General features: G+C 40.8%; 1 protein-coding gene across 1 annotated transcript in view; it reads left to right on the forward strand.

The window, feature by feature from the left end:
• Positions 1–9092: 9092 nt before the first annotated feature.
• TES (testin LIM domain protein) overlaps positions 9093–12467 on the forward strand; it is a 28319-nt gene continuing 24944 nt past the window's right edge. Inside the window, exon 1 of the mRNA XM_065850277.2 lies at positions 9093–9288. Coding sequence (XP_065706349.1) covers positions 9262–9288 — 27 coding nt within the window. The 5' untranslated portion in view covers positions 9093–9261. The remainder of the gene's footprint in view (positions 9289–12467) is intronic.

Consider the following 12467-nt stretch of genomic DNA (forward strand, 5'->3'; position numbering starts at 1 on the left):
GAACTGTCCCACATTAAATGGAATGGGTTAAGTATCCAGAAGCAGGGGTTGTTCCTTCTCAGCAGAGACACTGCACAAAGAGAGAGATATCAGAAAAATAATGTTTCTTGTCAAAGCTGTTCTGCTCAGTAAAATATATTTTAAGTACATACTTGGTGAGACAGAATGTTTCCTTACCTTACAGGTACAGGATTTGTGTGGGAGATTCAGTATAAAAAGACAAAGTATTAGACAAGGAACTCCCATTCTTCTACAGTTGAAGGCCCTAACCACAAGACTATCCAAGAGATCAGTACATCCACTTAGCTTGTTTGCTGTATGTAGCCATTAACTTCTATTTAAAATGCCTCCAAAAATGAGCCTCCTGATGTCAGTAAAATTTCCAGTGAAAGAGGCACAAGAATTTTTAACTCTTACAAAAACATTCTCCTCAATTGAGGTTATAGGAAACACTTTAATTATCAGGCATTAACAATAAATCGACTTATATCTCTCCTCTATTGTTCCACCTCCACAAGCAAATAAAACAATAAAGAAACAAAAATAAACACATCAAAAATATGCTGGGTAGGATTTGAGGCAGGGAAGCTTTCATCTCAAATGGTTTACGTTTGACAAAGTTATAAGAAACTGAAAAGACACCCAGTACTGGGAAGTGTTGGATAGCCTTGACTATTGGTACTATATTTTGTTATTCATGGAAAAATAAGTAAAGAAAGAAAAAAAGAAAAAAACATTGAGAGGTAGACATTTACGTGGGCACACTGACTGCTGACCTTCTTTTCTTGTGTACCTTTTTGTATATATTTCCTTAGTAACAGATAAATACAAGATGCTATCAGGCTATATTAAAATACTTTTTTGAGAAAGGAAGGCAAAACATGGATGAGAAAAGTAAACTAAGACTTCAGTCACTCCGTATAAGGGAGTGGGAAGAAGATGAAAACCAAATAACAGAGCAGCAAAAGGTAAGAGAATGTAACATAGGAAAAAAAACAAAAAAACAAAAAACACAAGGAAAATATATGAAAAGCTCTAATCTGATGAACCATATTGTTCTCACTGTTTCTTTTCATCAATGTCTTGTGAATCCCTTAGTCTTTACCAATAAAGGAGTACAGCTGGTGCATACATAAAACAGCTGTCAGAAATTCTGCTGCAATTTTTCATGCCTAATACACACAGAAAAGAAGAAATACACCAATGAAGAAGGGAAAACACAATATGGGATACCATTTCAACCACATCTGTTTTCTTCAGCATTTATGTACCACATTCAGTTCAGCAGCTCTGAGACAGCAACACACCCATTGTTCATTAGAACAGTGATTTCAGTCCTTAGCTTATATACTGTAATTATTTTACTGCCCATTGAATAAGCCAGAATCTAGACAGTACTGTACTTCAAGGTGTGCAAACATGGGGACAATATTTGGGCCTCACAGATCTGTTTCTTGCTCTGTGGTATGCACAACATCTGGTTTCCCAGTGATACAGTATAGAAGACAAGAATTGCAGAGTGTTTCCTGAACAACCAGCCATCCATGCTCGACTCTGCCTGTCCCATCTTCAAGGCCAAATCCCTAATCCCCTCAGAACACCATTTTGTAGAAAAGCTGCCTTATGATTGTATTTAATAGTCCTACCACTTCTGCTTCTGCAATTACTTCCCTCTTTATAACTTCCATCTCCCAGCTATGCCATCCTGCCCCTTTACTTATGCCCTCTCTGGTGTTTGATATTCTTCACAACCAATTCAGCTCACTGAGATGACAGGAAACTAATCAATCAAAATATGAATCAATTTCTTCTGGTCTGCTGAGTTGAACTGGCTACTCAAGGCATCAGAGAAGTACCAGAAGTGGCCCAAGGAAGGTCATGAGACTGCTCAAAAGGCCACAGGGAGGGAAGGAGGCAAAACCAGAACTGCTGGTTCGGTCAGAAATGCCTGTTAGATATGGTCAGTTCTCTTCTCTAATTGCTCCTCATCTACATAGGTACCTTTACTGAACTACCTTCGTAAGCTTCCTGAAAGCTTCTGAAAATTTCTTTCATTTTCTGAAAATGCATTTTGCTCTGATTCTTGATCTGGTCTTGAGACAATGTCACCTTTTCTTCTAGTGAATACCACTCCTGCAGATCAGTCCTCTGGAGACATGCTTTTCATCTGTTTCAGAGGTAGAAAACGTCTACACCAAAGGCCTCCAAATCAAACATCAGAATACAATGGCCAAAGCAAATTGCACATGACAGACTCCAGAGCTGCCACAGATCTAAATGACACCTTTTCAATTTAAATGAAGATACAAATGTAGGGAAATGCTCTCAATGGGTAACTCAACTAGCATTCCCACCTGCTAGATTAGGGCCTAAACTTGTGTTTTAATAGAGGCAGCAAGTGCTAGACTCATAGCAGAGTCATATCATATTACTTGACACCACTTAAGTCTGAAGAAGGATTAGAATCCAGTAGAAGATCTAGGAATGTAAAGCAAAACAAACCAAAACAAACAACAAACAAACAAACAAAAAACAAACAAACAAAAAATATAAGCAGCAAGCCCAAGCAGGAAACTTACTTACTGTAGTTTAGATAATTGTCCTAATTTTTCTTACTGTATACCTCACATAGCACCAGAAACTATAAATCGTCCCCACTGAGGCTAGTCCTTTGACAAGCTGTAAGTTACAGGGCAAGATCTCGAATGGGTACCTCTTTGGTTGGGCTAAGAATGGGTTTGATCAGTGACAGAAAAAGCAAGAGCATTTCATCTATCAAAATGGTAGCTTGGAGATGTATGACCCTAATGACAACCTCAGCCCACTTGAGAGAAAAATTTCTCCTCGCAAAGCCAAGCCAGGAGATTTTTCAATAGCTATAAAAGGAGTCTGGTATGCAGGAAAGCTGATGATCAGTGACTATTTCCTAAGAATTAACAGGCTTGCTTTTCTCAGATGTGGGTGGCAAGTATCGTAAAAGTCTGTAATTATGAACGGACACATGAAGAATTCAATTATCTGTTAATGTTCTTTGGCATTTGTAGCCCTAAAAGCATGATCTCATATACTGTAACTCCTTTCTTTCAATAGTGTTAGACATCATCTCTGCAAACCTATGCTGAAGTTATTAAATATACATTATAGCAAAAGAGTCATTATGTTTCTATCCAGCTGGTACTTATGTTATCCCTTTCTAGACTTTATATACAATCTTTATGTAAATTATTACTAATGGAAAATCTGAGAACCACAGAACATTTGCTGGAGCTCTCTTGCTTGGGAAAGAAGCCAAGCAAGTGCTCATTGCTCATAACATTATATTGTTAGCAGAGCTGTACAGGAAATTATTTCCCATCCCATAGATTTTTGAGGGAACAAAAATTGTCTTACATTGCATTGGAATGAAACCAAGAATGTTCAAAGTGAGAAACCTGACAGAAACACCTTTTGCCCTTTACTGAACTATTAGAACTACTCCCATAGTGAAAGCATTCACCATGGTTACATTATTCTAGTGTGAACCAGGCAGAGCAGGATCAGATATTGGTCTTCTGTAACTCATGTAAATACCTTAATCCTAGGGGATATGGAAATCTTTTTCCTGTGTTCTCTCAGTGTGACCAGAAATTCCACTTCTAGTGTTTGAACTCCTGTAGAAAGTTTTTATTTCATAGAACTGCCCTGATTTCGTTTTATATATATATAAAACCTCAACTGTTTTGCATGAAATTTTGCAATAATTCTAGTTTCAAATTTTTGCTACTGGACATCGAGAAAACAGTGACCTGGTTCAACCCCCCCTGGCTCAAGTAGGGCCACCTACACCACATTACACAGGACCATGTCCAGATGGCTTCTGAGTATCTCCAAGGAGGGAGACTCCACAATCTCCCTGGACAACCTATGCCAATGCTTGGTCATCCTCGCAGTAACAAACTGTTTCCTGATGTTCAGACAGAGACTCCTATGTTTCAGTTTATGCCCATTGCCTCTGTTCCTGTCACTGTGCACCACTGAAAACAGCCTGGCTCTGTCCTCTTGGCACACTCCCTTCAGATTTTTACAAACATTGATGAAATTCCCCCTGACAGCCCCAGCTCTTTCAGCTTCTCCTCATCTAAGAGGTGTTCCAGTTCCTTAATCATACATGTTGGCTTTCACTGAACTCTCTCCAGTATACTCTGTGTCTCTCTTGGACCACGAAGCCCAGAAGTGGACAGTCCAAATATGGCCTTAACAGTGCTGGGGAGAGGGGAAGGATCACCTCCCTCAACCTGCTGGCAACCCTCCTCCTAATGCAGCTCAGGATACCATTGCTGTCTTGGCTGCAAGGGCACATTGCTGGCTCATGGTCAACCTGATGTCCACCAAGATCCCCGGGTTCTTTTCTGCAAAGCTGTTTTCCAGCTGGTCAGCGCCCAGCATGTACTGGTGCCTGGGTTTTTCCTCTCCAGATGCAGGACTTTGCAGTTTCCCTTGTTGAACTTCATGAGGTTCCAATCAGCCCATTCCTACAGCCTGTCAAGATGCCTCTGGTCACACCTACCAGTTTTGTGTCTTGAGCAAGCTTGCTGTGGATACACTCTGCCCCATCATCCACTAATGAAGACACCGCTCTCACCTAGCAAGCCATTAGTAAAGACTGAGGTGAAGATGGCTGTCAGTACTTCAGCCCTTGGTATGTCCTGCGTCACCAGGGCCCCAGCCTCATTCAGCAGCAGGTCCACACCTTTTGCTGCTTGTGTACTTAAAAATTCTTCCTTGTTGCTTTTGACATCACTTGTCAGATTCAACTTCAGGTAAGCTTTGGCTTTCATAAACATGTATTTGCATGCTCAGACAGTGCTGCCATATACTTCCCAGGTTACATGTCCCTGCTGCCATCTTCTGTACACACCCTTTTTATGTTTGAGTTTTGCCAGGAGCTCCTTATTCATCCATGAATTAATATTTATGGAACCTTACTGTACAATAAACTTTTCAAAGAACAAGAAGTGTATCTCTGGCATTAGTATTTTTCTGTTACTAAGTTTATAATTTATGTTTAAATGAAATTCGTGATACACTTTGAGTAAGTGTTGGGGTTTTTTGGCCAAAGCAAATTTCCTTCGACTAGAGATTTAGTAATGCAGGAACCTCCTTCACATTGCCATGTTTGTAACTACTGACTTTGTGACTGTGACTAAAAGCAGAGATGGATTAAAAAATCCACTACATAATTTCTGAGTTATATCTAATAAATTACTTAAAACCCTAAAAGTCACACACTAAAATGCCTGGTTTCTATGCTAGGGCACTTAAAGCACATAGAATTCATGGAGCAGTTCCATAATTCAGAACAGATTCCAAGCTATAAAGTGCTCTGAGCAAGAAAGGAACCACAGGCAGCAAGCAGCTGCTTCTCAACTTATCGGAATCATCCACACTTGATAGAAAACATCGCTGCCTGTTGGGAAACAGAGCCTCCTCCTAGCCCAGATCTTTCAAAGAATAAAGCACAGCCCATTCCTTTCAGAAGATGTTTTCCTTTTATCATCTTCCCTCTCCTTCTCTTTCTGCCTCTAATACTGTCCACAAGGTGGAAAAAAACTACCAGGACATTACAGAAAGAGTGGGGCAGAGCCCCTTCTCAGGATATTATTTTCAAAAAGCAATAGCTATTACTGAATTTTGTAAGGATCTTAAATCTGTCTCTATTTCATGGATTGTCTGAAACTTCCTAACACATTAAGCCTCTCTGAAGAGTCAAAACCAATTAAGTTTAGTCTCTAGATCTTTAATAGACCAAGCATGAGTCAGGTATCACATTATTTTATCAATACTAACTTTCAGGTGAACCTAAGAAAGCAAAAAGCAAAACAACTAATGTAAAACGGAGAACTAAGTATATGCTTAGCTGGGAAGCTAAGTAATGCAGTAAGATTTGCAACTTTTGATTTAAGCACCCAAGTTCCCTTCTGGGTTTTTTATTTGGCCTAGCCTAAGACATTACATGTAACATTCCGTTGTTTTACTCAAATGGATACAAAAAGGTAAATGTTATTCCTTTCTCAAACTGAAATGTTTTTTTTTAAAAAATTAAATTAGTGTATTAAACCACTTTGAGGCAAGACAGAAACTTGTATTTATAATACACTTAAGATTATACTTAACAAAAAAAAATCTTGAAAGCACACAGTATCATTTGTTATAATATACAAAGCACTGAGTAAACTGCACAACTGGAAGAATTTAGCTGGAAGCTAGTTTGAAGTATTTGCTTCTAGTTTAAATAAAGAACTGTTCATTAAATAGCAGCTTTACTATTACAGAGACAAATTTTCAGCATTGCTCAGTCATTATAATACTATCCTTTCATTCAAGAATGGGCTTATAAATCATCCATATAATCTACATATCCAGTGTTTGGAGGTACATAGTTACTCCAAATGCATTCATTGTTATGGCATCTGAGTGCAAAGAAAATCGCAAAACCAGGACAGCAATCTGACAGATTGTCCAACCTCCACTGTCCATATTCCCCAAAGTGTGTATGGTAGAAGCTTAGCTTTTTTCCATCTTTCGTCTGTTGTCTCCATGAAGGTTATTGTGGGATTGTTGATGCTGGAATGCGCCTTGATCTTTCTTCAAAAAATAGTAATATTTAAAACAGGAATTTGATATTTCCTAGACAGTTATGAGAAAGCCCAGCTCTGTGCCCTGGCACATTTCAATGCTGTGCACCTGGCAACTTCAGAATCCTTAAGGGGAAAAGCTATACAGGATCACATTCACAGGATACAAAGTTACTTCTGCCAAACTAATTAAGCTCATAGAAAACACGGAAAATAGTCAGAATCTTAAAGTGCATTCTTTATTGATCCAGGTCTCAGAGGAAGAGTGTTCCAACAGCAATCTGCTGGTTTGCAAAACAGAAGTCTTATATTTCTGTTTGCATTTTCCATTACATATATGAATTTGTAGGCTTCATATACAAATTCCTGGGCAGAAAAGTTATTGAAGTTTATTGTATTTTGGCACTAAGTCACACAACTGGAAGATGCTCAAATCACAGCCAGAGCATCTCAAATTCAAGAGGTTCAAGAAAAATATAAGCAAAAGAAATTATTATTAACCCAGCAGTGTCATAGCTTATTTAGGAAAACAACAACTACTCATAATGATCAAAACTATGATTAGGCTGTTATTCCTAGGTAGATAAGAATAAGCAAAATGCAGTTATATAATGCAAGATTTTGCTTTACTTTTCTAGCTTTCTAAAATGAAAATATACTTCTATGTCTATTTCCATGTGAAAAGCATATAATGAGGAGTATGATACTTTCATTTCTCTGCTTAACACAGTCAAAGTTACCTTGCAAGTCTTTGTAATTGCTCACATTTTTTACTATTACATTATATCACTCAGCAGTGCATTCAATGAACAAGAATAATGTCCTGCTTAGTCCTTTGATCTTAGTCTGAAGAAATTATGAGCCTGGATGGTATTCAAACTATATTGGTGCCAGGCACACCAACATTTCAGGCACTCTAACTTCCCCTTGTTTTTCACTCTCAAAACCAACAGAAAGAAACCACTAAACCAAACCAGACAGAATGAGAACAAGAAATGAAAAACAAAATTTGAAAACCAACCAAACAAAAATCATGCAACAGCCATTATTATTCACCTCTCTTTGGAACAGACACACACTGAGCTCAGCTGCTTTATCTGATGGTCTATATTGTCTCATTTTTTCTGTTGTTATGGCTTGAGATCATCCTCTTAGTTTTGTGTTGAACTTCTTGGCCAAGGTCTGCTGCATAGATTCATTTGTAGGAGCAGCTGGCCCATGCCATACACCATGATGCCTGTCTCAGCAGAAAATCAAACAGAATTTTGCTTTTGCCTGTTAACAGACAACAAACAGACCTAGTCTCATTTTTGCTTTGTTGCAAACATCTTTCAACAAGTGATGGCAGACAAAAAAATGAAACACTGAAAGAGAAGTATATTTGGCCTCTGGGGAAAAAGCAAAATGACCTAAAACCTCCTTGAGAAAAGTTGGTATGTGTGGAGAGAAAGGATTAGATTCTGCAGATGAATGACAAAATAATCTACCAAATTATTCATGGCCACAGGGTAGCTATAAAGTCTGTATGAACATCTGTTACTTTTTCTAAAGATCAAAAGAAATACGAAAGAAGAAAATATTTATGGAAGTATTCAATCTTGCAAATGCTTAAATTATTCTGTCATTTTATATTAAATATATGTTATGTATAAAATATATTTTACATTATCAGTGGCATCCCAGGACTGATCAAGTGCATATGATTTTGAAGACTGGGATCACAGTCTATATTTTTTTCAGGATATTCGTCCAATGCCAACACGAGAAAAAAAAATTTGTTCAGTTCCGTGAACAGACAAAACTCATTGTTGTAAAATGTGTGGTAACACACGATGAGATCAGGTTCCAGAGTTGCAAAACCTCTTGAGTGGATTCACGTGGAAGAAAACCCACCCGGGCAAAACTAGCAATTCCCTCCCGACATAGTGGAGGTGAAAGGGGGCAAAATTGGGCCACGGAACTTGAGTCAAAGAGCAGTTCTACACAGTCTTGGGGGACCGGGCTGGGCAGAAGGTGGGCAGTGGGGTCCTGTCCCAACCAGAGCCCTGTCACCATCCCCTGTGCCATGGGCACAACCAGCGCTCCTCCGTCGCCTCAAGGTGAGCTCAGCCCCAGCACGGTGAAATTCTAACCGGCTGTAAGAGCTGTCCAGCCGGCACCAGGCACCCTCCTGGGACCCGACCGCTACGGCGGTGCCTGAGGGAACCGCCAGGGCGCTGCCTGAGGGAACAGCCCCGGCAAGGCCAGGGCTCGCCCGCCCTCACCTCCCGCTCCTACTCCGGTCAATAAACTATCAGAGTCCGCGTTTCCAGGCGTTTGCGCTCCAAGGTGAAGCGCTGCGTCAGCAAATGCCTTCCCCCTGACTTTACCCTCGCCGGCTCAGGAGCCGCAGCCCCAGGCCGGGCCGGGCCGCGGCGGCGGTGGGTGATTGGCTGGCGGGCCGGCGGGCGGCCGGGCGGGGATTGGCTGCCGCGCTGCCTTTGTTCGGCTGCAGCCACTGCCGCAGGGCAGCGGAAGTTTGAGCGCGGCGGCGGCGGGTGAGACCTCGCCCGCGCACCGCAGCCCGGACGGAACGGGACAGAACAGGACAGGACAGGAGCCGCCGCCTCGCACCCCTCCCTGCGCCAGAGCCCGGCCCGGCGGCAGCATGGACCTGGAGAGCAGAGTGAAAAAGGTAAGATGGGGACTGCCCGCCGGGTTACCTGCCGCGCCAGCCGGCGTTGCTCTTCGCTGGAATCGCCCCCCGAGCGCCGGGGTCGGGCGCGGAGCGGTGCCCCGTCCCAGCGCCCTGCTCCTCCCTCTCCGTCACCCCATCTGGAAGCGGAGAGCAGATGAGGGGCAGGGGAGCTGCCTGCGGAGCGACCTCCTGCCGCCGCCTTGGCCTCGCCCGCAGGCGGAACAGCGAACTTGTCCTTTGCGCCCGACAGTAATTAAGACGCTGCATTTGATCCCTAGGTAGCCGAGTAGTTTTCCTTGTCCTGTCATGCGAGTAAAAACGTGTGTCCTTCCCCAAAAAAACCCTTGAGACCTAATAGCTGTGTTCAGGTGTGTGCTCTGTGAGTGTGAAATCCAAATTATAGCCAAAGTGCTGTTCGTGGGTATGCTGAAGAATAATTTCCGACTTTTGATGTGACTAGTTCATTACAAATGTCTTGTCAGCATTTGTATGGATTACCCAAGACAGAAACTTAGGGTTGATTTTTTTTTTTTTTTAAAAAAAGACATATTAACTAGTTAGTTTGGACTCAGATTGGCAAGAAGCAGTAACAAGTAACAGCAATAGGTAATCCTGTTGTATTCGATCTCTTCCAAAATTCGCTGTTTAAAACTTGATATGTGAAACTGATGTCATGTGGGACGCACCTCTAAATCGTTGTTTCTAGTGCTCTTGGAAATTAGATGCAGCACTTAAGCGATTATTTCTTTTAGTAAGAACTTCATAGTATCTGTTACAACACTATTTGATAAAGGCAGAAGGAACTTTTTATATGAACATGGCTTAAATCTGTACATAACCCTCACTGATATATCAAAACTAGTCTTTTAAAGTGCATGTTGTATGGACACACATGGTTTGTATTCCTGAGTTATGTTTAAGGGCAGTAAGTTGTTCTAAAGTATCCATCTGCCTTTTGTGTACCTGTACTTTCAGTCTAGAAACTGAGTGGCGTCTGGAAATACTTGTGCCATGTGGAAGACTATCAGTTAAGTCAAGGCTGAATCCCATTGAAGCAAGTTAGCCTTGAGTTACAGCTTTCTCCAAGTGATGTCACCACAGGTGATGATGTCACCTAGATGAGGGTCTTAGTTTAGAGAAACTGCATATCTCATCCCTCAGCCAACTTCAACTTGTATGTGATTAAGATAAGCTTCTCTAGTAGATTTACTCATACTTTCGAAGCCCATTTTAAAACTTGATGGCTTCATGGAGGTTGGTCACTGAAAGTTTTTTAAACTCCAGGAATGAAGAGGTGCATGTTTCTGGAAGATACAGCATTCCTATTCAGAATTTCTCTATCTAAAGAGAAAATAAGTATGTGCTGTGAAATATTGATAAAGATCTGCTGATAATGGATTCTTGGTTTGAGTGAACTTTTAGTGGCACCTACCTTAAATTGCACTGTAGTTATTGGGAAGTTTTTTGTATTGTAATTTTATTTGACTATTTTTGGTCGTCTTTAACTTTTCTCTTTCATCAACTTCAAAGATTCCTGAATATTTTTTTTTTAACCTACTCAGACAGATGTGGATGCTGGTGCAGCAGAAGAAACCAGCAAAGCTCTGTGGAAATTAATTTGTATGTTCTGTTCAGTTTTACTGTTAATACTTCTAGGAGATGCTTATGATGTGAAGAACTTCACATTTTCTCTGTTTTTATTTAACCTATGTTCAGAAATCTACTGCTCTTCCTCTTTCTCTTGTTGCTTGTTCGCATCTCCTCACCACCCTCTTTCCCTTTATTACTTAGGTGAAGCTCCTTTCCCAAGAGAACAGATCTGTGAGAAGTCAATGCAGGGAGACCTGGGAAGCTTCTCTATGTGCCAGTGTGCTCAGTACTAAATCCTTTTCTTCTTTTTTTGACTACCCATATTTACTTAATTAAAACTTCTTCAGATTTCATACACTGGAAAGAATGAATAACAGTTCACATCTACTCAGCAATAGCTGCATGCATTCATTCTCCACACTTAAATTCCTATTCTTATCATGTTTGTTTCCTTATCTTTACTTGTTTCTTTTTGCAAACTCTCCTGTTTCTTGAAAGGGGAAAGAACATTCTGGGAAGGTTCCCAGAAAGTCTGTCAACACCAGTAAACTACTTAGCTCTTAAGAGAAACTTGTCTTCAGCTGGATGGAGATGACCCTGACAGATTTTTTTTAATTATTTTTTTTTTCTTTCTTTCTTTTTTTGGTCCATCAGCAGTAATGAGTTACTGAACCATATGCTGTGGTTCTCGCACCTGCCATTAGGTGCTGCACCCTGGGCTGAAATAGTTTGAGTCCTTTCACAAAATATGCTTGCTGCCTTATGTAACTTTTTATTTTATTGTGACTTGTACCTATTCATTGCCTGGCAAAGGAAGGTAAATGTTAGGGGGGCTAATGAACGGCAGACCTGCCTGTTGAGTAGAAAGTTCCAATAACACCGGGCAGAAGGAAGCATGAATTACTGCATTGTCCCCAAATAAGTTGCTGTTGCCTCCCTCTTCTGAACTCAAAGTCTCAGTTCAGAAGTTGGCTGTTCTGTAGCCATGTTCAGTGGAGCAGCGTGTGGTGTGGAGGCTCTGACACCCAGCTGAATACAGTAAAAGAAAAATTTCTTCCTCTGACCGCAGCTGCTTATGTATAACTGCACAGGGTAATATAATGGAATGCTTTCTGCTTCTAGAAAACTCAAGAGATGAAATTTCCAAGGTGACATTTCGGAGATTTCTCCAAGTGTCCATAGTCTAGTTGTGATCTTGTGCATTGTCTTTTTTGGAAAGCTGCTGCTAGCCTTCAAGGAACTGGTACTGTACTGGAGAGAAGCATGCATGTATACATGAATGGTACACATATCTATGTATTTGGGTTTGTAAGAAGAGCAAACACCCTTCTGAAATGCCTCAAGAAAGTCTGTTTTCATTGTTGATGTCAGGTTTGATTTCTTTGTTTGGGTTTTTTTTGGGGGTGTTTTGTTTGTTTTTCTCCAAATGTAACTGTTCCAGCACAGTTCATCTGACAGGAATTTCTTCCTCTCCATTTCTAAGGGCACGAAGGCTCAACCTACCTGTCCTTCAACAGGAAGAACTACTGCCTCATCTGCAACAACTTCTAACCCATCCTTTAAGCAGTGAATAGCTTATGTTTGCT

The sequence above is a fragment of the Patagioenas fasciata genome, chromosome 1, assembly GCF_037038585.1.
Source record: "Patagioenas fasciata isolate bPatFas1 chromosome 1, bPatFas1.hap1, whole genome shotgun sequence".
In the NCBI taxonomy this organism is placed as follows: Eukaryota; Metazoa; Chordata; class Aves; order Columbiformes; family Columbidae; genus Patagioenas; species Patagioenas fasciata.